This window comes from Rhinolophus hipposideros, assembly GCF_964194185.1.
Source record: "Rhinolophus hipposideros genome assembly, chromosome: 8".
Classification (NCBI taxonomy): domain Eukaryota; kingdom Metazoa; phylum Chordata; class Mammalia; order Chiroptera; family Rhinolophidae; genus Rhinolophus; species Rhinolophus hipposideros.
Genome location: NC_138054.1, coordinates 56,397,151 through 56,418,705, shown reverse-complemented (window position 1 = coordinate 56,418,705; position 21,555 = coordinate 56,397,151). Strand labels below are relative to the sequence as shown.

At 35.8% G+C, this 21,555-nt stretch overlaps 1 protein-coding gene across 3 annotated transcripts in view; it reads right to left on the bottom strand.

Annotated features, from left to right (window-relative positions):
- Positions 1 to 21,555, bottom strand: part of USP24 (ubiquitin specific peptidase 24) — a 128,408-nt gene that overhangs the window by 29,724 nt on the left and 77,129 nt on the right. For all 3 annotated transcript variants that reach the window (XM_081055781.1, XM_081055780.1, XM_081055779.1), the window contains exons 37-51: positions 19,785 to 19,855; positions 18,933 to 19,093; positions 12,678 to 12,739; positions 10,287 to 10,478; positions 9,192 to 9,309; positions 6,860 to 7,004; positions 5,722 to 5,841; positions 4,952 to 5,077; positions 4,232 to 4,330; positions 3,234 to 3,316; positions 2,725 to 2,866; positions 2,380 to 2,499; positions 1,711 to 1,931; positions 1,246 to 1,370; positions 34 to 175 (exon numbers count right to left, since the gene is read on the bottom strand). In XM_081055781.1, coding sequence (XP_080911907.1) covers positions 34 to 175; positions 1,246 to 1,370; positions 1,711 to 1,931; positions 2,380 to 2,499; positions 2,725 to 2,866; positions 3,234 to 3,316; positions 4,232 to 4,330; positions 4,952 to 5,077; positions 5,722 to 5,841; positions 6,860 to 7,004; positions 9,192 to 9,309; positions 10,287 to 10,478; positions 12,678 to 12,739; positions 18,933 to 19,093; positions 19,785 to 19,855 — 1,927 coding nt within the window. The remainder of the gene's footprint in view (positions 1 to 33; positions 176 to 1,245; positions 1,371 to 1,710; positions 1,932 to 2,379; positions 2,500 to 2,724; positions 2,867 to 3,233; positions 3,317 to 4,231; positions 4,331 to 4,951; positions 5,078 to 5,721; positions 5,842 to 6,859; positions 7,005 to 9,191; positions 9,310 to 10,286; positions 10,479 to 12,677; positions 12,740 to 18,932; positions 19,094 to 19,784; positions 19,856 to 21,555) is intronic.

Sequence of the window (21,555 nt, the reverse complement as noted above, 5' to 3'; positions counted from 1 at the left end):
TCACACAGCAAATTACACAGAAAAGAAACTCACAGAGAGAGATCCTCGGCTTCCTGCCGAACCACGCTGACTCGACTTTTCTTTGGTAACACTGGGGAGTTCTGATCAGATACTCTTTGGTAGAAGAGCATATAGGCATTCCAGTATCTTCGACGAACATCAGTATATGGGTTTGCTTTATAACAAGACATTAAGAAAGAAGACTTTGTAAACAAAAAGTTTTCTTGTCTTGACAATCTAAAACAAAGGACCCACAAATCCAGCAAGTAACTACTTATTAAATTTGTTAAATGCAGGATGTAAGTAATGTGTGTCTTTTTAAAGCACTGCACAGAATTACCGACAAGGCCATACAGATGGGCAGGGAGTAAGGAAGTTTGCACGGTAACCGGGTAGAGAAAAGAAGGTACATATTCCTAGGCAAGTCTAAACATAATCAAAAGGCAAGTATCGTTTCAAAATAATCTCTGTGGCACAGGATGTGATGCTAATTGGCCTCACTTAACCAGTTCTGGATAGAACAGCCAAATCTAGGTCAATTTTGGCAATGAACTATATTCAACCATTAAAGGTTGCTACCATTAGATGCATGACTACCATGATATGCTAGCAAAATACAGCGAATCTAATACAGCTAGAAATTTTAAAATGTCCCCAGAATATTTCAAAATCAGATTTCAGAAATGCTAAGGTCTTTGTGAAATGTTTGTTCTTCAAATAGCAAATTCTGGATGGGTTTTGTGATGTACTTTTTCTCATATTTTTGTCTCCTGGGGTAGGGGTTTTGGAAAGATTCTTTCCTTTGCCACACTAAATAATGAATATGGTTTTAAAAACACAGGTGCTAGAAATGTCTTCTCTAATTAATCAACTTCTATATAAGTGAAAAGGAAATTTGAAAATTTTAGTGGCCAACTACTTCTTTTGAACTTTTTTTAAGGTTGAAATTTTGCTTTCATTAGTTTCTCTTTGATTTTCATTTCTTCCACTTAACTTACTCCCAACCCCATTCCCTTACCCTAGGCTGTTGTAAGGAATTATTTAAAAAAATTTTTGTAAGTAGCTTGCACATTTTCTCTCTGGCTATCAGAGTTCATGGGTCTATATACAGCTAGAGCAGCAGTATGTAAAAAAGAATAAAATTTATTCTATTTTTATGTAAAGAATACTGCTTCCAATTTGATAGAAAATTATAAATTAAAAAAAAAAGAAAATCATGGAAAATAGCCATTTGTAAATACTTACTTTGATCATAAACTTTTGGTCTATATTCTCCTCCAAAGCATTCATACTCCAGGGTCTCATCATTTAGGTCAAATTCTTCTATAACTGTGTCATTAAATTTATACCACTTTCCTTTTCCACATCCCCTAGGGCCCAGACATAAAACAACAATTCTAAGGTTAAAAACCAAACATCCCATCCCCAGCATTTCTCTCTTTGTATTGTCTACAGATACAGCCGGTGATCACATTTGAGAACACCTAGGAAAAATGTAGTAACAGTTATTTTAATTTCTAAAACAACTTGTCAAATTGAAGGGGTAAAAACAGTTACAATAAGTTTTAAAAATCCAATATGAAATAAGATCAGAGAGCAATGCAGAAGCTTTTTACACCTTAATAAGTGTGGGTGATAAGGTAGGGCAGGGGGAGCAGAGGAGAGACTACTGGGGGGGCAGAGTGAGGGTCTGGGGAGAGAAGCCCTTACCGCCTGTCCTTGATGAAAGAATAGTAGTGGCCCGCGTGTGCCTGCCCACTGTGTACAATGACGCCGACAAGTTCATAGTTTTCTGTGAGGGCAACTTTTTTTCGTGGGGATCCTCCACCTCCCTGATCCATACTTCGCCCATTTTCACCAACTTCAGCAGATGAATCTTGGCGAGCCATTCCTGAAACTGTGTAAGGCTCCATGTTTAACATCCAGGGAAACTATTTGAAAGCAAAAAGAACACATTGATGTGAATCAGTAACACATACTGCCATACCCAATTAATTTAAGCGGGGACTGTCACCTCTCCAACTTAAGTACAAAATCTCAGGGTGGCTCACAAGTCTGGGAAAGTATAAGTAACCTCTTGTTTGAACATTAAGGAAAGCATTTTATGTCATAGCTAACACTAGCATGCCTTCTAGAAAGGAGGGTTATTGTTTATTGGTAACACTATATAGTTCCACTAGTAATAGCTGCTTAAGACAACGGGCTGCGAACTCCTCAGAATGCTGGCATCACAGCCTTTCATAGTTTAAATGAAATTGGAAAATATGAAAAGGAAACAGTAAGAAGTAATAACAGTAAGTAAAGTAACAGTAAGTAAATAACAGTAAGTAAAAACAGTAAGGTAGTAATAATTATAGAACTTTTAGGAAAAAAAATTACCCTTATCTGTTCATCATATTTAATGGAGCGTCCACTCTCCCAGTCAAATCCAAATCTCATTAGGTGAATGACCAAGACACTAGGCAAAGACTTAATACATGTCCTTTTCACTGTTATTCTCTAAAGAAAAGCAAAACCAAATTATCTTCTTGGAAAAAATAAAGCAGTCATGTAATTAATACAAAGGTCATAGATTTCTAGAGGCCTTTCCCACCCATGAGAATATAAGTAATGACACAATCTAACAGAAGTAACAACAGGAGCTTAGTGTTGATCTTATATTAAATCTAAAGACAAAGTATATGAATGACTTATTTTGTTTTTAAAAAAAGGCAAATGTAATACCTTTTCTTTGCACTTTTCACAGTAATATGCATTACTTCCCTCTAGAACTTCTCCTCTAACAAACTGGTCCAAAGAAATTTCCAAACTCTGACAAGAAGTAACTCCTAGATTGAGAGCCATGAAAGCTTCCTCTCGTTCATATCTGATTAGGAAATAATGAAAAAACAATGATCAACAATGGAATTTAAAAACTTTGAAATTATCACAATACCCAAGATTAAAAGAGAACAATATTCACAATCAGTGAAATTAACAATACCTTTCTTCAGCTTTTAAAAAGTACACAGCCAAATAAAAATACCAACTTTTGACAATTTAGAGTTGCTTAAAATGATGAATTTCAACAAATTTTAGAAATTGAAAGCAAAGAAATTTAATTCAATAAACATGTATAGATCCTCTGATACATCTGTAGGTGTCTGTCAACAAATGCAAAATTCACGCCTACTAGAAGAATCATTTAACAATAATGATAATTGTTTGTTTATGTCACTGGTATCTTCACTAACCTGTGAGGACAGTCTTTACAGATCTTCTGATCAGAATAGATGCCCTGAAAAGTATTCTTAAAAATTTGGTCTCTCCCCATTTTCTGTTGGAATAAAAAGTTTAAATTTTAGTTGACCTCCCTAGAATTTATAGGTTGTTTAATACAGAATTTTATTTAGACCCATGCTAAAGCACAGATGTCAATTTCACCACCAAAATGAGTCATTTTGGTAGTTTAATCTGGGAAATAATGGAAGGATTATAACCCTTTAGACTCACTGTGAGAGTAATGCAAATAATCAGAAGAGGAGAAAGCCTCAGTCACAGCTGATCACAATGACAGCCTTCTCTGTGATAATTCTGAATCCCTCTCCTTATGTTACAATTACCAAGTTAGTAGCGACTCTCCACAATCTCTTCTTTTTTTACTTGTGGAAATGATATTATATATTTATAAGTTATTTTAAAAAAGAAGTGGATACATTGTATCTACTGATGAGAGGAGAGGCACATGTTGTCTGTGATGGGAGGCTGTCTGTGATGTAGAAGGCCAATACCATTTAGGTTGTTTGTCACGTTTTACTGCGTAGAGGTAGAAAGCTTTCGATTTAAACATTACAACTTTTTAATCTGTTCCTTTTGTCCTCTTTGACAAAGCAAGACTGCTCTGCACGGGGGCTGTCAGTGTGTCAGTGATCACAGCCCTTATCAGTGATTACAGGCCAGGTTACTTCAACGCATATAAGTAAGAGTATGTAGATACAAATGGTTATTATTATGGAGTACAGATTAATAATTACATACTTTATCAAGTAGTAGATGAATTAAGAAATCTTTAATTTTAGAGATCTGCATATATTTTGATGTTCAAACCCAGAAGAAATGATATATAGTTATGGTATTGAAGATGATCAATTTTTGACTAGTCAGTTTTATAGTAATCCCAAATCCGAAACCACTGTTCTCATACTACAGAGTCTGATGGGTTTGGGTTAGAGTGAAAATGAAACTTTTCTACCTTAAGATATTCATCCATCTGATCAATGAGACTAGTGAAGAACTCATACGCGTCCTGTTGTTCTCTCACATAAAGTTCTTTGTTCCACATCTTGAAAATCTATGTAACAAGAATTAAATATGTTGGTAAAGGAAAAGTAGCAATTTCTGAATATAATAGAAAAAGAATGTGAAGGAGCACTTAATCTTTCTAAAAACAAAGTTTGCTATTAGGATGTAGAAGTTTTTACTGAAGTAAGATGAGCATTATGTTCTGCCAGCTACACTTTTCCATGGTCCCTTTGTAATCACAAGTCTATGAAACCATACGGGGTGAGACCTAAGGCCATGAAGGGGAAAATACTCCTCCTCCTGTGAAACATAGTAAAGCAATGCTAAAAAAAGAATGTTCTTTATTTAGAGGCATTCGTGAAACTGGCATAGGTACAGAGGAATGATCTGACCAAATATTTCAAATAGCAAAAGTAATAATCATGAAAAATATTAAAAATAATTAAGATTAGCAATTCCCTAGAAATTATAAATGACTATTTTCAACATTGTAATAATTTGAAATTAAGGACCAATTTCAATAAGAATGGTATAAACAATTTTTTATAGGTTCTTAGCAATGGGATTAGTGTAGAGTTAAAGACAAGAGACAATTATCACAAGAGAAAGAATGTAGCCAAACTCCAAATATTTAACATCTTTAAACCTACAGAGTTACTGAACAAAATACCTTCCAAAAGTTCTCAGGTACGTAATACTGCAGCTTGCTCTCCATCAAATGCCCAAAGAGAGACTGCACTTGATAGAATACACTATCATCCGGGTTGTCCATGTCATCATCCACTGAAAGCAATGCCTAAAAAGAAACAAAAAGTATTGAGTTAGAAATATTTACCTGCTTTACAGCACACTTTGATGTACATGCGCTGAGTATACATATTATTCTTTTAGAATGCTATGTATGTTTAAATGCAACTGTAACTGCGTCTGTTTAGCTTCAGTATTTTTCAGCTGGTGTAATCATGAGCAAATCATCTTTGAGCCTCTGCTGGATTATGAAAACCTGGAACTAGTAATACTAGGATCTCTATAAGAGGTAAGTGTGACATAATAACACATAGAATACTCTCAAAACTATTTACTGCTTGATCCCAAGCTACTACTATATTATTATAAAGTGCTGATGATAGAGCCTAAATATTTCTAACATACTAAAAATATTAGTAATTTTATGAAATAGAATTTGAGAATAACTTAGGAGTTCAAAAATCACATTAGGTCAAATCCATTTGTCAAACAGGCAGCCTATTACCTCAGGAGATTTATAAAAATGTGTGACTATAAACAAATATTGTCTGTACATATTTCAGAAGCCACTAAAGCATCCCTAAGTATGTCTAGTTTTAGTAAACCCCCAAATGCACTACTTGAATGTGGGACAATTTTCAGGAAATGTACACATTATTTATCACAGCAAACAGGAAAGAGGAAGGAAATCACCTCAGGGAGACCAGGCTGCATGTACAGCTGCTGGAAGACTGCGTTCATGTAGCAAGTAGCGCCACCATTCCTCAGCCCCACAAACCCTGCACTGGACCTGCTGTCCACCGGGGGAAGGTACTAGGAAAGAGAGGGGAAAAAACAGGAAAGAGAGAATTAGTGTCTCTGTCACCAGCACACTTCCTCAGAGCTATATGAGATGTCTGAGACAGAAAGGAGATATACTCACACATTTACCCATCCAGTGTTTTATGAGTCATTGTAGCAAAACCTATGTTCATGAATTACCTCTTCAGATGCTCATACAATTATAAATGACTATTATCTCAACGCTTCTTTTTAGTTCATGAAGTACTCAGCATATAGTATGTATTTGTTTATTCATTAGGTAGTCATGCGTTCAGTCACTTGATTATCACTCAATAAATATTTAATAAGAGCCTATTATGTGCCCAAAACTGTGCCAGATATACAAGAGAGAGCAGAAATGTACTTGGTCCCTGATCACAAGGAGCTTACAAACTGGTAAGAGAAACAGGCATTTATCAAGTAAATATACTAATATATTTACAAGTTGAGGTGGAAGTCTGAAAAAATAAAAAACGACAGGGTTCTATGAAGTGTTTACTATGAAGAATCCTAACAAGTCTGGACAGCCGAGGCCAATACTACCAACCACGTGGATTCTAGGAGCCGATTTTCCTGATTTCTACACAAGCTTTTCTTGGGATTCGGGAACGGGAAGCGAAAAAAATTCCTGAGAATGGGCGGGAATTCCCGCCTGGAAACACTAACTGTGACAGAGCCAATGTTTGAGTTTGCACTGTGGCAAGTATAAACTTAGTAAAAAAAACAAAACAAAAAAATGGTTGAAATGCTACTTTTCATTGAGAGTAATTACCAACCAACTTGAAACTGTCTCCCCTTTAATTAATTAAAAGGATACCATTTAGTAAGATACTACAGTGTATTAGTATAATACACTGTAGATTATAGTTGATTTGAGTATGTCAACACGATAAGCAAAAGAGTAATACTGACTTTCTCTGTGATTAGGATAATGCAAACATAGTTTTAAAACTGTATGTTTAAGAGATCATTCTGAAAAAATTAAGTGCAGCAAGGTCTAGAAACTTACATCAAACTCCTTGGTAAGAGCCGGATCAGGTTGATGATGCATAGAAAGTAGTTCTTTTGTAATAATTTGGAGATTTGAAGGTGAGCTATCAGCCAACATTACAAGGACTTCATAGGCTGCCAATCGGCTATTCACTGTACTACACCTAAAAACAAAAACTGTAAGTCAATTCAACAGTGAATAATCTACTTAAATTGATCATTAATCTAAACCAACATTTGAAATGAAAATATCAGAGCTGCAATTCCTCAAACAAAGTTAAGTCAGGTCTAAAGGCAGAGCTCTAGTAAATCTAGTGGGCAGTGCTTACTTAACAAAGGAAGAGGCCATGAATAGTGGAGATTACCATGGTTTAGAGCTAGCTATCTTCCTGGCCTCATGGTAGCAAAATATTTCACATATGAGTCTGGAGTTTTCTTATCTAAGGGATGGATCAGCAAAAATGGAGGATAGAAAAATAGAGTCTGAAAATTTTACCAAAACCACAACGTGGGAATAACTATCTTTCAATTAAAGTAGGTAGCAATAATGGGTTTTGTAGATATCACCCTGAAGTTCAAATATCTAAATGGCAGAAAAAGAAAGCTATACAAATAAGGATAGATGCCTGTAAACATCTTATACGTGCCTGCAGATAAAAGAATTCTTCCAGGACTTATTAACTTTCCATTTTGCTGATAAGATGGAGATAAATACACAGTTTGCCCAATTTGTTTTAAATGACAACAAACAATAACTAGCAAGCATTCTGCAGGAAACTTAGAGATTTCTTATACTGCTCACCTTTAACAGAAATCATTTTGGGGATAAAGAGTAATTTCTGTCACCTATGCCAATCTTGCAACACTGAGATCACAGGTTAGGAAGGATACACAGAAAAGAGGACATCCAACCTCTGAGAGAGACATGTATGGAGTGCCGGAGCTGTGTTCAAGAGGGGGCTGTGGGGCTCCTACATCAGCACTGTGTGAGGCAGAGGACAATGGCCATAGAGTGTGCACTGTCCTTTGCTTCTTATCTGGACTTCTGGGTTGCAAAGGATAAGTAAAGAACAGGAGGTACCATACACACAGGCTAAACATTAACACGTTCTTTTGTTGTTAGTGTGATATAAGAATACATTTCTTGTACAAAGAGCTTCTGTGTAGTTTAAATCTCTTTCTGGCTGTAGGGTTTAGTTTAGGTGGGAAAAGGCTGGGAGTCACTGAGCTAAATGGACACCATTCAGTCTACTGGGGATAGACGAAACAAAATGTTTCCTTTTCCAACCAAGGCATTGTACATTATTAAAAAACAACTTCTTGTGGATGGAAGTATTACTTTTAATAAATATAAAGGAAGGATTCATCAATAAAAATTTCAATAGAACTGAAGATTTATTTTTTTTGTTCACTGAAAATTGAAATACTCATGTATTTCTACTGCTTTAATAATAAAAGACTCCCACGGAGCCAGCACCAAAACTTCCAGAACAATACTGGGGCAGGGGTGAGGATGGAAGCCTGAGGTACACCCTAAGAGGATTAATGAAGGTTTATTATCTAAAACAGATTTTGCTAATAAGAATTCTCTAAATAGAGATATATTCATACACAATAAGACACCTCTTAAGATTTCATAAAATATTGCTTATTATATTTCATTAACCACTGAAAGTAAGTGGGACATTTTTTTCACTGGTTAAACATCAAATCCTCAGTTTCTTCAGGATTACTCAATTAACTTTAGTTTTCATGAGAAAAAAACAAAGTAAGTTAGATTCAGAGCAAATACGATGGCAGCTGGTAGCTGCTTCCTCCTATTTCCAAGAGTATAAACATCACCCAAGTAGGGTCAGCATCACAAAAGGATCTTCCAAAATCCCACCTACAGACACTGATACAAAATTCGATTCTAAAATTACCACTGTAATCAATCACTAACAACGATACAGTCAATACTCAGCAAATCACAAGATTCATGCACTAAAGCAAGTACGCTTTTCCCCTAGAAGGAACCTTCAAGACTCCGAGTCTATTTACTTTCACTTTGGACGTAATTTTTACAAGCTCAGTTTATCCTGGAATTTGTTACTGACCAAGTTAACCATGTTATTACTCTTCTATTCTGATGATAAGAATGGTTCCAGCATACTTGCTCAGCACTTACTATGTGCCAGGCAGACTTTATCCTACGACTCTTTACATGCATTTCTTTATATAGTGGATAATATCTTATAAGCTATGCACACTCACAAGATGGAAGACAAACTCCAAGTTAAGAAAATCTTTTGGGACTAAAGTTTCGAATTAGAATTTTTACCAAAACTGAACACAACGTGCATTTTCCATACTTTGGATGAAAGTCCTGTTGACTGATGGCGGCACTGCCAGCTGGAGAATGACTATTTAAAATAATTCTAGAAGCTCGGAAAAGGAAGTCATCTAACAATGGTTTAATGAGTGATGAACCTGGAATAGAGCATAATATTCATGTTGAGGATGAACACATATTTTAATTCAAAGACCCTGTCTTGCACTTTCGTACCAGAGCAGCAAAGGCACCCAAGGCCACCCAATGGCAGGGCATTCCATTTAATTTGATGCTACATTTTTGAGCACTTGGAGCAGAAGTGTGGGGATGGGTGGCAGAGTCAGGGGACAGGATACAAAGATCGACAAGTGAGGGTACCATCCTGTATGAGTTTACAACAGAGTGAAAGGAGTCCAAGTTTCACTTTAGAAACACAAATGCCAAGAATACCACGAGGCAGAATGGTTTGAGTGAATAATTAATTCTTAATTTGGGCATGGGGGAGTCCATGTAAGGGTTTTTGAAATTTTTAAAATCTTGCATTCTTTAGGTAAAAATGATTTGCCCTTCTCACCCTGGTTTAGAATCACTCTTTTCTATGTATCTCCAGGAACATTTTTATAGAAAGAAATTTTTATAGAGCTTAGTTTGTGTGATAAAGTGACAATTAATGTTTTGATTTGTTTTCTGACTATCCTTATTATACTGAATATGCTTTTACAAATTACATGTGTACCCCAGGAGACTCATATGTACCACATCATCCAGGGGTGGTGATTGGGGGCTGCCTCCCCAGATAAAAATTACCCTTAAAAGAAGTAAGATATACAACAGATTGTATTCTATAAAGTATATAATGGCAGAAAGAGAAAAACCTACTTTAATTTATAATTTTTACTTGGTATTAAGTTACGTGATTCAACTGTTTTGAACACTATAAAATTCTCTATACAGTTTAATGACACAGGTAAAATACACCTTAAATGTGTGAGCCACTAACATTTCAGACAACTTTCTATTGTCAATTTTCTATGGAACACTGAGCACCTATCTCATTTTCCCAATTACACACAATACTATGGCAATAGCTGAGAATGAGGTATTCTGTCACATGGTAAAATAAAGCAGTAATTACCAAGCATTTCCTTTTCTGTCCCACAAAGTGAAAGAAGGGTCTTAATGAGCCGTAAGTGTCCTGCCAATAAGATGTTGTCTGCTTCACTGGTCTCACATTCAGCTGTGCGATTAGGTTCAAAGTTCTCCAGCCAAGTAATCTCATCCTCAAGCATGGTAGCTGGGCTGATTCTTAACTGATCCATTTCTGAAGCTAAGAAGGAAAAAAATCCATTTCTAAGAAAGAAGGATTTCCCTTCATAAGAGTCAGAGTAAAGTAAGCAGTCAAGTCCCAATCTTTCACTTCACAGATCTCAAAAAAACCCTCATCAATAAATCGCAGGCTGTGGCTACTGCCCACAGGACTACGAAGCTCATGCATATTCATTCCTTCCCTCACCCACTCTCGGTCATAAACCACACATAGGTTGAGTGCCTCCTCTGTGCATGTCACTGTGCAATATGCTGGGGATAAAAGGTAAGGGAGACAATCTTTGTTCCAAAGAAGCTCCTGGTTTGGTGGGTGTTAGCAGATGTCACAGGGAACAAACCCTTCTAGACAAGGAAGGAATGGAGGGGTGTGAGGCGAGCCAATGCTCCCGCAGTGTTACCCAAGCCAAGAGAGGTGGACTTCTGCAAAGGAGAGAGGTCAACAGCAGAGCAGCAGGTTTCCAAACAATGAGCTAAACTCTGGGGAATTACTCTGATCTTTTGTATGAAGCATTTCACTTCCCTCCAAAGATTAAAATAAGATTTCATATTGGAAATTGGAATTGGGGAGGAGAGGAGGAGTGGTTGTGCTCTACTTCCACTGCACTACAGCCACGAGTAAACAGGGTCCCGGATGGTTAGGTAAAAAGGGGATACTTCAGGGTCAGCCAGAGCTGGACTGGCACCGGATATGAATCCTGTCTCTATCCCTTACTCACTGTGTGTCCTTGTCTCCTTATTTATAAACAAAGCTAACATCTGCACTGTAGGTTGCTATGTGTAAAGTACTTAGTATAGGCACTGGTACATAGAAAGTACTCCAAAATGGCAAATACTGCTTGTTTCAAGACACATTCCCACCCTGTTTTCAACATCCCAATAAAGGATCCTAGGTCCCTCACTTGATACTCAATGACACAGGGAAGCCCTACATTAATAACATGTTCATGCATTCTGAAGTATGTGTATACCAATTAAAGTCTAGCCCTCAAGAAGCAAAACACAATACGCTCTCCAAGTCCAAGCTGGAGAGCAAAACCTTGCTGGCTGCTGCCCAATTTTCCCTGGAAGCCTGGTTGGAAAATGCAGCATTAGGCTAGACTGTTAGACGGACCTGTAGTCCATCCACTTCTCTAGACACAATAGGTCTTATCCTTGTGTCAGGACATACACTCAGACTACGCTATCTTAGGCTCCAGCAAAACCAACGTCACTGAGCTGCTCAGAGCACTGTGTCCTCAGCCTTCAGGAGACACTTAGGAAACCGATGCAGGCATTTGCCTTGGAGATGCTGCTGAGGCTTACTTGTCACTGTGTCTTCATGTGTCCATTATATCTGGACCTTTGGATGAAGTTTCTTTTAGGTTTAAGTGCTGGCAAAAATATTTGCTTCTTTTGAGAAACCATTCTGTTTCTTCTTCTAGGGTACTGAGAACAACCAACCATACACTGTTTCCTTTATATGTCTGTCCTCCAAAAATGTCACATCTAAATTCTGACTGTGTGCAGCTTTATAGCCCGCATATATGCAAGGCATTTCCCCCCTCCTGGCCTTCACGTTCTTTTCCAATTAATATTTTTCTTGATTTTGATTTTGATTTTATTTATTTCCTCGTAAGCGAAAGCAAATCTTTTGGATAAAGGGTGGGAAACAAACTAACAAACTCTTGAACAACTAAAATTTACCCAGAGCACTACAACATACATTTGCATTACATAAGAGTAAGTACAGATGATTAAAATCTAAACACTTTAACAACAGAATTTCTAACAATATTTCAATCACCTAACACTAAATAACTGACTTCTATCACTCACTTGTACTACTATCAAAATACCTCAATAGAAATTCCCTCTTTCCTTTAATGATCAACCTTTAAAATTGTCAGAACTGACTATACTAGAGAGAAAAGACTCTTCCTGATAGTTCTGTATCAGTGTAATGATACGTGAGCCTTTGACAACTTCTAAAATCAATAAATCTCAACACATCAATAGTTGGGTATATAACAGGAGAACAGATAACTGGCACATGGGTTTACATGCTATTTTCAGGAAAATAAAATTCAACTTCAAATAATAACTATAATCTCACCTATGGCTGAGATACATTAAGTCAGACTTAGAAATGTCCATTTGGCTTCCTTTTCTACTCCTTCTCACCCCTTCCCCCTACACAAATCAAAGGTAGACATTTACTTACTTGTCAGATCATCTAATAATTGGCACCTCAGATCAAAATACTCCATACATTGAGATAATAGTCTAAAAAAAGATAGATTTCAGTTATTAAAAGAGAGGCTGATTTAAAAATAAAAAGCATTTTCCTTATATTAAGAAGTTCACAAAACAACTGAATAAGAACATTTTCCTAAGCATAAAATAACTACTTTTACATTAATTTGAGTTCAATATTTTAGCAAGAGGCATACTAATGATTTTATTAATACAGATAAAGTATAGGAATAATAGTGTAGAGGAAACTTACTAAATCTATTACATTTTATAATGATGTACATACTGATTGCATACATAAGGCACCAATTACATTCATTCATTCAAAAATCAACCAATACTTACTGAGGACTATGCTTATAAATGTTTTAGAGGAACAGCGAACAAAGGGGACAGACAACAAATAAAACAATACATACATATATCAACTGGTGATAAGCGCTAAGAAGAAAAATAAATCAGAGTAAGTAAAGAAAGAGAAAGTCCATTCTTTTATTTAAGATGATCAATGAAGTTTTTTTCTGTAATTATAGTAGTAAAGAACACAGGTTTTAATGTCAGGTGGACCTTGGTTTTAATCCTAGCTCTACTACTTATAGCTGGGTGTTCAGGGACAATTTATTTCAGTTCCTTCGGTTTTCTAATTTCTAAGATGCTTATTAGGGTATTAGAAATAAATATGCACATATACACACAAACATACATAAAAGGCTGAAGAATGCACTGATGATGAGAATAGGTACTGAACCAAGATTTATGACTATTGAAAAAAGTAGGGATGATAAAACTGCCAAACACACTTGGCCATTGGGAGACTTAAATGATCAATCCATGCAAAGAATTTACATGCTGTATGGCACACAGTCAGTCCGCGGTAACTGCTATTATAATCATTACTATTAGGGAAAAAGTGTAGCACATACTAAACTTGGGATCAAAAAAGTTGTGAAACACAATTTTCCAAATTACAAAAACATACAAAGTTTAAGTACAATAGCTTATGTTTTAAAAATGGCTTATACCGTTTCCCCGAAAATAATACCTAAGCGGACAGTCACTTCTAATGTGTCTTTTGGAGCAAAAATTAATATAAGACCCAGTCTTATTTTACTATAAGATCCAGTCTTATTTTACTATAAGACTGGGAATTTAATATAATACAGTATAATATAATATAATATCGGGTCTTATATTAATTATTTTCAAAAGACACATTAGAGCTGATTGTCTGGCTAGGTCTTATTTTCGGGGAAACACAGTACATTACAACTAGAGAATCACTGATTTTATAAGACAATAAAAGGATCATCTGATTTTAGGAAAATTTTAACTAGGAAAAGTTGGGATTCTAAAGTAAAAATGTACAAGGGCAAAAAAATTTCTGTAGCTTTTAATCCAGATGTCTTTATCAGGAAAAAAATCGTTTTCTGAAATTTGGTTTTATACCACTAAAATATTACTTTTCATTACCAGTAATACACAGTTAACATCTAATTCAGGTTAAATCTCGATGGTCAACTGTAACATAATTGTAAGTTTTGGCTAAATTTTTAACTTTTAAAAACCACAATGATCTTATCTCAGAAACCAAAATCCTGACTTCTCTCTTATTTATAAATTTAGATTGTTAGAATAGAAGGTTAAATGGTTCAAAATAATATTTAAGTTGAGACTTAGATATGTGGGCCAGGAATCTCCATATGTGAGAGAGTGCATGAGAACATAACAAAGGTTGATACGCACACTTAATCCTGTCATGAAGACTTGGAAATCTATAAAAATATAACTCAACTCAACGACATTCTGATGATTATATGTCTTATAACTAGAAAATATATATATTTAAAAAAGTCAAAGATGGATGTGAGAAGAAATCACAAGGGAAATTAGAAAATCTTGTGACAAATGAAAACAAAAACATATCAAAAGTTATGGAATACAGCTTTCGAAAACAGTGTTAAGAGGAAAATTTAGACCTGTAAAGGCTTACATTGAAAAGAAGAACAATCTCAAATCAACAACCTAACTCTGCACTTTAAAGAACTAGAAAAAGAACAAACAAAATCCAAAGCTAGTAAAAGTAAAGAAATAATAAAGATTAGACAAATAGACAACAGAAAAACAGTCACAAAATCAACAAAACCAAAAGCTGAGTCTTTGAAATGAACAATTATATGACTAAAAAAAAAGAGAAGACTCAAATTATTAAAATTAGAAAAGAAAATGAGGACATTACTACCAATTTTACAGAAAGGATTATAAAGACAGTACTATGAGCAATTATACACATGATAACCTAGATGAAATAGAAAAAATCCTAGAAATGTAACATTTACCAAGACTGAATCAGAAAAAAACCAGAAAATCTGAATAGATCGATCACTAGCAAGTAAATTAAATCAGTAATCAAAAACCTCCCAACAAAGAAAAGCTCTGGATTGGATGCCTCATTTGTGCCAAACACTTAAATCAATACCAACCTTTCTCAAACTCTTTCTAAAAAAATGATGAGAAGGTTAACACTCATTCTATGAGGCCAGCATTAACTGATACCAAAGCCCAACAAAGAACTACAAGGAAACTACAGACTAATATCCCTCATAAATGCTGATGTAAAAATCCTCAACAAAGTACTAGCAAACCTAATTTAGCAGTATATTTAAAGGATTGTACATCATGAATGAATGGGACTAATACCTGTAATTCAAAGATGGTTCAAAATATGAAAAAAATCAATCCATATGATATACTACATTAACCAAATGAAGGAAAAAAACACACCCACATGATCACCTCATTGATACAGAAAAAAAAAAATGACGAAATTTAATGCCCTTTAATGAAAAACACACTCAACAAACCAGGAACATAAGAAAACTATCTCAGCCTAATAAAGGCTATCTATGAAAAACCCACAGCTAACATCATACTCAATGGTGAAAGACTGAAAAGTTTCCCCCTAAAATGAGGAACAAGGATGCAATGCTTTTGCTACTTTTATTTTACACAGTATTGGAAGTTCTAGCCAGAGTAATTAGTCAAGAAAAACAAATTAAAGACATCCACATTGGAAACGGTGGAGTAAAATTATCTCTGCTGGCAGATGACATGATCTTACATGTGGAAAACCCTGAAGAATACACACACACACACAAAACCTGTTAGAACTACTAAGTAAATTCAGCAAGATTACAAGATACAAAACCAATACATAAAATACAGTTTCATTTCTATACACTAACAATGAACAGTTTGAGAAAGTAAGAAAACAATTCCATTTACAATAGCGTCAAAAAGAATAAAATAGGAACTTAGGAACTAACTTAACCAAGGAAGCAAAAGCCTTGTCCAGTGATAACTATAATCAATGCTGAAAGAAATTTAAAAAGACATAAATACCTGGAAAGCTATCTCACGTTCATATACTGGAAGACTAAATCTTGTTAAGACACTGATAATACCCAAGTGATCTACAGATTCAATGTAATCCCCCTTAAAATCCCAGTTTTTTTTTGCAGAAATAGAAAAACCCATCCTGAAATTCATATGGAAAGTCAAGGGGATCCGCAAGCAGCCTAAACAATCTTGAGAAACAACGAAGCTGGAGGACTCATACTTACTAAAATGCTACAGTAATCAAAACAGTGTGGTACTGGGAGAAAGACAGCCGTACAGGTCAATGGGACAGGAACAAAGAGCAAATAAACGAGTATGTAAATATTTAAAAACTTATTTTCGACAGGGTTGTCAAAGTCATTCAATCAGGGAGGAACAGTCCTTTTTTTTTTTTAAGTGGTACTGGGACAATTGGATATTCACACAAAAAAGAATGGTGTTAAACCCTTACTTTACATCATACACAAAACTTTAAATGGATCAAAGACCTAAATTTAAGATGCTAAAATGTAAAAACCTTAGAAGAAAACACAGGGGAAAAACTTCATGACATTGGATTTGGGAATGATTTCTTGGAACACCAAAAACACAGGCAACAAAAGAAAAAAAAAAACAGATAAACTGGACTTCATTTAAATTAAAAACTTTTGTGTATCACAAGACACTATCAAGAAAGTGAAAGAAACCCCACAGAATGGGAGAAAATTTTGTAAATCACATATCCAATAAAGGATTAATATTTAGAGTAAAGAACTCCTATAACCCAACAACAACAACAAAAAACAATAGACAACTTAATATAAAAATGGGAAAAGAACTTGAATAGACATTTCTCCAAAGAAGACACACAAATGGCCAATAGGCACATAATGAGATACTCAACATCATTAATCATTAGGGAAATGCAAATAAAACCACAACAAGATGCCACTTCACACCCATTAGGATAGTTACTATCAAAAACATACAAATAAAAAACACAAACAGAAACCAACAAATGTTGGCAAGGATGTGGAGAATATGAAACCCTTATGCAATGCTGGTAGGAAAGTAAAATGGTACAGCCATTGTGGAAAACAAATATGGTTTCAAGAAATCAAACAGAGAATTACCACATGATCTAGTATTTCCACTTCTGAGCATATACCCCAAAGAACTGAAAGCAGGAACTAAAATTGATATTTGTATACCCATGTTCATAGCAGCATTATTCATAATAGTCAAAAGGTGGAAACAAGCCAAATGTCCATCTACAGATAAATGGATAAACAAAATACGACATATACAAGAAAATATTAGTCAGTCTCAAGCAGAAATGAAACCCTGATACGTTACATCATAGATGAATCTTGAAAACATATGCTAAGTGAAATAAGCTAGACACAAAAAGACACATATTGTATGATTCCACCTATATGGAGTACGTAGAATAATCAAATTCGTAGAGAAAGAAAGTTAGAATGGTGGTTGCCAGGGGTTGAGAGAAGGGGAGAATGGAGTTATTGTTTAATGGGCACAGTCTCAGTTTGGGATGATGAAAAAGTTCTGGAAATGGATAGTGGTGATGGTAGCACAATGTGTATGTACTTAATGAATTATATACCTAAAATGGTTAAAATGGTAAAGTTTATGTTATGTGTATTTTGCCACAGTAAAAAAAAAAAAATCTAACAAATCTAAAAAAACCCCATTGTTTAATGATTTATAAGTTTTGTGTGTGTGTGTGTGTGTGTGTGTGTGTGTGTGTGTATAAAATCAAAATTAGCTTGCTGTCACATGTTACAAATCTATTTAGCCAGTGTGTTAACTGATTTTATATTATTATTTCCACATAGAAAATTTTAATTTTTATGGGGTCGAATTTTATCAGTTTTTTAATTTAATGACTTCTTAATGGGTATAGAGTTTCAGTTTAAGACGATGAAAAAATTCTAAAGATGGATGATGAAGACAGTTGAACAACAATGTGAATATACTTAAGACTATTGACTGTACACTTAAAAATGGTTAAAATATTAAATTTTGTTATGTGTATTTCACCACATTAAAACTAAACAACTTGTGGATGCTTATAATGTTAGGGGTTTGGACTAGCTCTAACATTTCTTCCCTTCAAGGGATCTCATTTATAAAGCATATAAATAAGGAAAGTGGATATAATTTTCACAGACTTCTGTGGTACCTTATAAACCCTACAGCAGGAGCTCCCTGAGAGCAGAAAGTTGGAGAAAGTGGCTTACACTTGACGTCGGGGTGTAATCTCCCAAGCTCAGTCTGGCCTGGGGCACCCGTGCAAGCAGGCTAGCACCCAAAGATGAGATGGGGAGGCAGAATGAATTTACTTAAGTCATTCTCTGAGCCTGGATCACAAGCCTTCTTACATGCCGAGGCATGTATAAAACCAAGAAAGAATGCTAGAAGGATACCACAGCTACATCCAGATGTGGAGTTATGAAGTATGCTGAGGTGAGAAAGTGACACACGAGAACAAGAGGACATGAGCAGGTGACCTCTACACAGTGATCTGGAATAATGTCAGGCTCTCACCAACCAGGTGAGCTCCTTTTTCTCTTTTGGGTAGGCAGACCAGGTGGGGTGGTGGTGGGAGTTGGGGATGACTGAAGGGAAGAAAGCCTGGTATTGTTCTAACTTCCCTGTCCTGAAAGGGGAGAAACACGAAATGACCTCTTTCAGGACACAAATGTTGGAAGAGGAAAAGTGAAATTCTTCTGTCAACTTGATAATGCACAGAGGACTTTAGGGGAACAGTACACAAATCATTATTCTCTTTCTGTACCACGTGAGCTTTTCCATCTTTATTACATACCTCTGATTGACTCCTCTCATAATACTAGTTGGGGACCAGAGAGGCAGCTGAGCTGTGAGAATCACACCTAGGAGAAACTGATTCGGCTTCTGTACGTCTGGATAAGCTGAAGTATCTGTCTGACTAAGAGTATACAATTGATCACAGGCAACACGGCGAATCTGAAATTACATTATTAGTGGCAAAAAATGAACATCAACCAACACTTACAGATTTCTTAAAAATTGATTTTCCTTTGAAGTCTATACTTTGAAGGATATTATAAGGGTGTGAGTGTTTCAGTCATTAATGGTAAAGGTTACACTGAATAAATTAGGGCTAATTAAAAACAAGTGTGGTCTGTAGATTTCCTAAATCTACTTAAATCAATAGATTTACAATTTAACATAAATGAAAATAAGACAAATCTTTGAGTGTTTCAAAGTTACTTTCATGTTCATGTAAGAAAATCAGAGTGATAAAATCTAATGAAGGTTCATGGCTTGAAGTTGGTCTTTCATGATTTTGACCAACATGTTGACGCTAATGCCAGCTGCCCTTTGCCAGCTATGGATGTTGAACACTGGCTCTAACATTTTATTGGTTATGAACACAAATTAATTGTAGCACTAGTCTCTTAACTTTTGGTGGAATATGGAATAGAAAGGAGGGCAGAGAGTCCAAATGGTCACTTTGATTCAGAGTGGTCTGAATCCGGCGGCCCCTCTGTATGGCTCTGAGAGGACTAAATGTCATTCCTTCTGTACCCCCCACAATGTCACAGGTATCCAGAGAGCCCACGGCAGAATAGGACCAAAGGGGTCTTTCATAAAGTAATGTATGTTTTCATAAAATAATGTAAACAATCCTTACCTCAGAACTTGGTGATCCAAGCAGAATATCAATGATAAAATCAGCAACACAGGGCAAGTTATAGAAAGATGCTAATGATAAGAATAAAGAGAATTGGGGGTGCATGGGGAGGAATTAAGTTAGAAAATGCATTTTTAAAATTTCAAAAATTTTCAGTAATTTTATAAGCTTAACTATAGCAGGAATTCACCTCTTCTTTTACATGGAATTGAATTCTGGACCTTTGAAAACTGCCTCCACGTCTGGGAGTTTCTAAGGTGCTCAAGAATAGGACCATGTCTGGTCATCTTTGTACCTCCACATTTTGGCACAATGCCTCGCACATACCAGTTACAGAATAAATTATGTCCTGCTGTGATAAACTATCAAAACTTGAACTATAAAATATACCCTACCACAAGCTTACAAATGATAAAAAAGCTTGAAAAGGGAAGTTATGATTTTTTCCATCTTTATTTGAAAATATCTCTAAAATTAAACAATTGTAGGAAAATTGAACTAAGAGAATGGCACATGTCCAAAAGCATTTCATGACTTACACTTCTCACATATAAACTTTCAAAGGCACTCTTGCTCCAAGTAAATAATTCTGGATACTATTTTGATGTGCCATAATTGTCTAACTTTTTCTATATGTTTATCTTGATTATCTTATATAGTGAATTTAGAAGTTACACGAAACACATAATGATCACTGATTCCACGTAACAGGCAGTCTGAACTGGTAATACAACAATGAATAGAGCTCCTAGATGTTGGTACAATTTTGAAAGTGAAGCTGTTAAGACTTCATTCCCGAATAAAAATTTACTGAGGACCTACTATGCAGTGGGCAGTGTTTGGGTGCTGGAGATTTAGAAGGGAATAGAATGCATAAAAGTATCTGTCTTATGGAGCTTACTGTCTAATTGCAGAGGGGATGATGACAATAAACACTACAGTAAAAAATTACATTGTATGCTATTAAGTGATAATTGATATAGCAAAAAATAAGGTGAGGGGTTTAGGTAGTGACGGGGTGGGGGAGTGTTGTTTTCTTTAAAAAGGTGGTCAGAGAATGTCACACTAAGAAAGTGACACTAAGAAAGACTTGTAGGAAATGAGGAAAAGAGAGCCATGTAGATAGATGGGGGCAGGACATACCAGGAAAAGGGAGCAGCCAGTGCAAGGGCCCTGGGGCAGGAATGTGCCTGGCATATCGGGGAATAGCAAGGACACCAGGGTGGCTGAAGCACAGTGACTGAGGGGGAGAGAAGAAGAAGGTGAAAGCACAGAGGTACTCATATCAAGGGGGTAGATTGTGTCGGGCCTTGAAGACCTCAGTAAAGATTTGACTTTTACTCAGCGTGAACTGAGAAGCCACTGCAAGGTTTTAAACAGAGGAGTGATAGGATCTGACTTACATTTAAGAAGGTGCACTCTGGTTACTGTGTGGAGAATAAACTACAAGGGTAGAAACAGGGAGATTAGTTAGGGAACTATTGCTATAATCCAAGTCAGAGATGATGGCAGATCAGAGGGTAATAACAGTGAAGGGGTAGAATCTAGATACGGTTTGAAGGAGGATGTGCTGACAGATTAGAAGTGGGGTGTAAAAAATGGAAATCTAGGATGACTCCAAGGGTTTCCGCCGGAGCAAAACTTCTAATAATTAAGTTGGGAAAACTCTTGAGTGACATGGGCCAGATCCGTAGTTCAGTTCTGAGCACATGAAGTTTGAGAAGTCTATTTGATTGACATCCAAGTGGAGACGTCAGGGGAGTAGTCTAGT